Raw genomic sequence first — 3,841 nt, 5'->3', positions numbered from 1 at the left:
CAGCAGAGCCTGGCCCAAGCCATGACGGAGGTGGAAGCCGTGCTCGGGCTGCTGGAGGCCGCGGGAGCGCTCAGCCCCGGCGAGCGGCGGCAGCTGGACGAGGAGGCAGGAAGCGCCAAGGCGGAGCTGCTGCTCAAGCTGCTCCTGGCCAAGGACCGGGACCACTTCCAGGACCTGCGGGCGGCGCTGGAGAAGACGCAACCTCACCTGCTGCCCATTCTTTATCTGAACGGAGTCGTCAGGCCGCCGCAGCCCGCCGAGGGTGCGGGTGAGTGACTGCCCTCAGTCTACCGACGTTTCGCACAGGCTTTCCATGACTTCTTTCCCTAGCCTTCCAAGTGGGAACTCTGGAGAGCCATTACTACCTAGCGCTGGCCGCAGGTAGAGCCCTACGGCTTTAGGCCAGCTGCGGGTGCGGGAGGGGGCAATACGTGGATCCCGATGCACACCTGGCCATCAGCCCTGCCGTTTGCTATGAACAATGCCCCACACAGGTCTAGAACCTCCTACGTGCCACAGACACAGGTCCGCTGGGGGCCATCAGGTCCAGCTTTCGGGTGACATCAGAGGGATTCCTGTCAGCTCCCCCTTTTAAGCTCTTCACCATTAGCTAGTCCTTTGGGAGCCTGCGGTAGCCTTTACCCAAATCTAGAAGAATGGCGAACCCCAACTAGACTGGTGCTACGAAATTTCTTCTCAGGATCACTTGTTTCTTTTCACGGTTTGGCTCTACTCAGACTTGTGGTTGATCCGTGCACAATGCTTGCTAGGTTAGTGTGGGCCGGGAAAAGTTGGGGAAGTTGCATTGCACCATGGGAAAATCCTAGTAGCGGCTGCTGGCTCAGTTCCCTCCCCTGACAGGACTGAGCTTTCTGAGAAAGAAAGGCTGGTGAGCTGGTTCCTTTGGTAGTGTCCTTTGGGGCCCTGGTGTCCTTGGTCGTTGGGGTGACTGATTTGAGAGTGTGTCTGGTACTTGTGAGTGAATGTATATGTGTGTGGAGATTACAAGTGACCAGCTTACTAAATGAACATTTATTGAGCACATCCTGTGGCAGACATTCTAGTTTACTTGTCATGTCTTAATTGTTATTACCACCCTATGAACACTGTGTTATTCCTACTTTACCAGAGAGAAAACACCTCCACAGAATCGTCAAAATGCTCAGAAAGTATTGGGCGCCAATCGCTTTGAATGAGGATCTCTTGTTTTACTTAACACGGATGGAGTCAGGGTGCAATGAGCCACCCTTTCTAGGTCTTGTTCTTATTTTAACGTGGAACCAAGAGGGCTGAGAGGTTCCCTCAGAGCTTGTAGGTAAAAGGATGAGCGTGTCTGTTTATCGGGATGGTAGAAGTCTCACTTATTAAAGGAGTGAATTTAGAGCTGTTTATCCTAACAGCCATTTCAACCTCACTTTTTGTGGCTGAAGGACACTGACATGCAGAGAGACTTCAACACTGACTACAGGTCCATTTCCTCTTGTATGTGTCCCTGTAACCTACATGCTGCTCACTCAGCTGTGGTTGTATCTGGGTTGCTGGACAAACCGAGTCCTCTCCTGGGATGAAGTCTTGGAAGATACAAAGAAAGGACTGTTGGGTATGGCCATGGGAGAGGACCGAGGAGGTGGTAGTTTTTTTCTTTTTAACCCTGGCATTGGGCTGCTAATAGTAAGGTGTGTGGTTCAAATCTTCCAGCTGCTCTTTGGGAGAAGGACGAGGCTGTCTGCTCCCATGAGGATGTACAGTCTCCAGAACCCTTTGTAGGGTCACTATGAGCCAGAATCGGTTTTTATTTTATTTTGTTTTTGTTATTTGTCTCCCTGTTATCTGGGTGGAACAGCAGTCCTGATGCGGTGCTGTAGGATAAGCATTGCCCTGCTAACCACAAGGTTGGCAGTTCAAATTTGTCATCCACTCCTCGGAGACCCAATATAGGGTTGCTATGGATCAGAACCGACTCGACAGCACTTAACAACAATTAACTTAAAAGTCAGCAAGCGCTTCAGGAGAAAAACATGGTGATCTGCTGTCCTAAAGATTCTTGTTAGGTGACATGGAGTCAGTACTGACACATAGTGACCCTGTGCACAACAGAACGAAACACTGTCTGGTCTTGTGCCAACCTCACAATTGTTGCGACCATTGAGATCATTGCTGCTGCTGCTGCTACTGCGGTGCCAATACATCTCAGTGAGGGTCTTCTTTTTCTCCCACCCTCCACTTTACCAAACATGATATCCTTCTCCAGGGACTGGTCCCTCCTGACAATATGGACTATGAGAGACCAAACCTGGCCATCCTGCTTCCAATGAGCATTCAGGCTGCACTTCTTCCAACACAGATCGGTTTGTTCTTTTGACAGTTCATGGTACTTTTAATATTCTCTTCCAACACTGTAGCTCAAATGTATCAATGCTACAGTTTTCCTTATGCACTGCCCAACTTTCACACGCGTATAAGGTTGTTGAAAATACCATGGTTTGGGTCAGGTGCACCTTAGTCCTCAAGCTGACATCTCTGCTCTTGAACACATTAAAGATACCTTTGCAGCAGATTTGCCTAATGCAATATGTTGTTTCATTTCTTGACTGCTGCTTCCATGAGTGTTGATGGTGGATCCAAACAAAATGAAGTCTTTGGTAACTTCAGTCTTCTCTCCACTGATAGGGATGTTGTTTATTGGTCCAGTGGTGAGGAGTGTTGTTTTCTTTATATTGAAGTGCAGCCCATACCAAAGGCTGTGGTCTTTGACCTTCATCAGCATTTTAACTCCTTTTCACTTTCAGCAAGCAAGGTTGTATCATCTGCATATCACAGGTTGTTGATGAGTCGTCTTCTAATCCTGATGCCATGTTTTTCTTAATATAATCCAGTTTCTCAGATTATGTGCTCAGTATAAAGATTGAATAAGTATGGTGTAAGAATACAACCCTGGTGCACACCTTTCCTAATTTTAAGCCTCTTGGTTTACGTACAGGTTCTTCATGAGCACAATCCAGTGGTCCAGAATACTTATTCTCTGCAATGTTGCCCGTAGCTTGTTATAATTAAAATTATGACAAGCTACGGATAACATAGTTCAGATTATAACCAAGAAAATCCTACTCTGTTACATACACGTTGGGTCTCCATGAGTTGGAATTGACGTGACAAATTGTTTTTCTTTGGTTCATTCCTGGTGTGGCACTGTGTGTTAATGCGCTGGATTGCAAAATTGGTTTGAACTGCAAGATCAGCGGTTCAAGCTCACCAACCACTCATCAGAAACCCCGTACAGGGTCACTCTGGGTCGTACTGACTTGATGGCACTCAATAACAACAATCATTGCATGCATCTATCCTTTTTTTTTTTTTTTTTTTAAGTTTTTATTGTGAATTGAGTGAAAGTTTACAGGGCAGATCATCAGTTTTACATTCAGTAACTCATATACCTAGTTTCATTACAACGAGTATAATCCCCTCCATATACCATCAGTTAACAGTCTTTCTATTCATTGTAGCTCTTTAGAAAACAAACAGAAAAACACTCACATATATATATAATAATTTACACCACCAAAGGGCACATTCTGGAAGTCTGCCACCAGCTCTCAGTCCCTCTATTTCCATGAATCTAGAGTCCTCAGCTGCTCCCTCTCTCTATGTCCCCATCTCTGCCTCCATCTCTGGTGTGGCTGCTTCTCTGGATTGGGGCCTGTAATTCCGCTTGTGCTCTTCCTTGATGGTCCTAAGGTCCTCTGCTTCTGGATTGTAAGATTAAGTACTCCCCCGTTTTTGTTACAAAACTTCTAACTTTACAATTGTGACAGTAGCAATTAGTCATGATAACAATTACTCA

The 3,841-nt window shown here is 46.4% G+C and overlaps 1 protein-coding gene across 1 annotated transcript in view; it reads left to right on the top strand.

Moving 5' to 3' along the window:
• DLG5 (discs, large homolog 5 (Drosophila)) overlaps positions 1–3,841 on the top strand; it is a 193,702-nt gene that overhangs the window by 1,546 nt on the left and 188,315 nt on the right. Inside the window, exon 3 of the mRNA XM_006837474.1 lies at positions 4–268. Coding sequence (XP_006837537.1) covers positions 4–268 — 265 coding nt within the window. The remainder of the gene's footprint in view (positions 1–3; positions 269–3,841) is intronic.

The sequence above is a fragment of the Chrysochloris asiatica genome, unplaced genomic scaffold (assembly GCF_000296735.1).
Source record: "Chrysochloris asiatica unplaced genomic scaffold, ChrAsi1.0 scaffold00020, whole genome shotgun sequence".
NCBI classification, from domain to species: Eukaryota; Metazoa; Chordata; class Mammalia; order Afrosoricida; family Chrysochloridae; genus Chrysochloris; species Chrysochloris asiatica.
The sequence above is the reverse complement of the archived record's forward strand: the minus strand, read 5'-3'. Positions and strand labels throughout refer to the sequence as shown.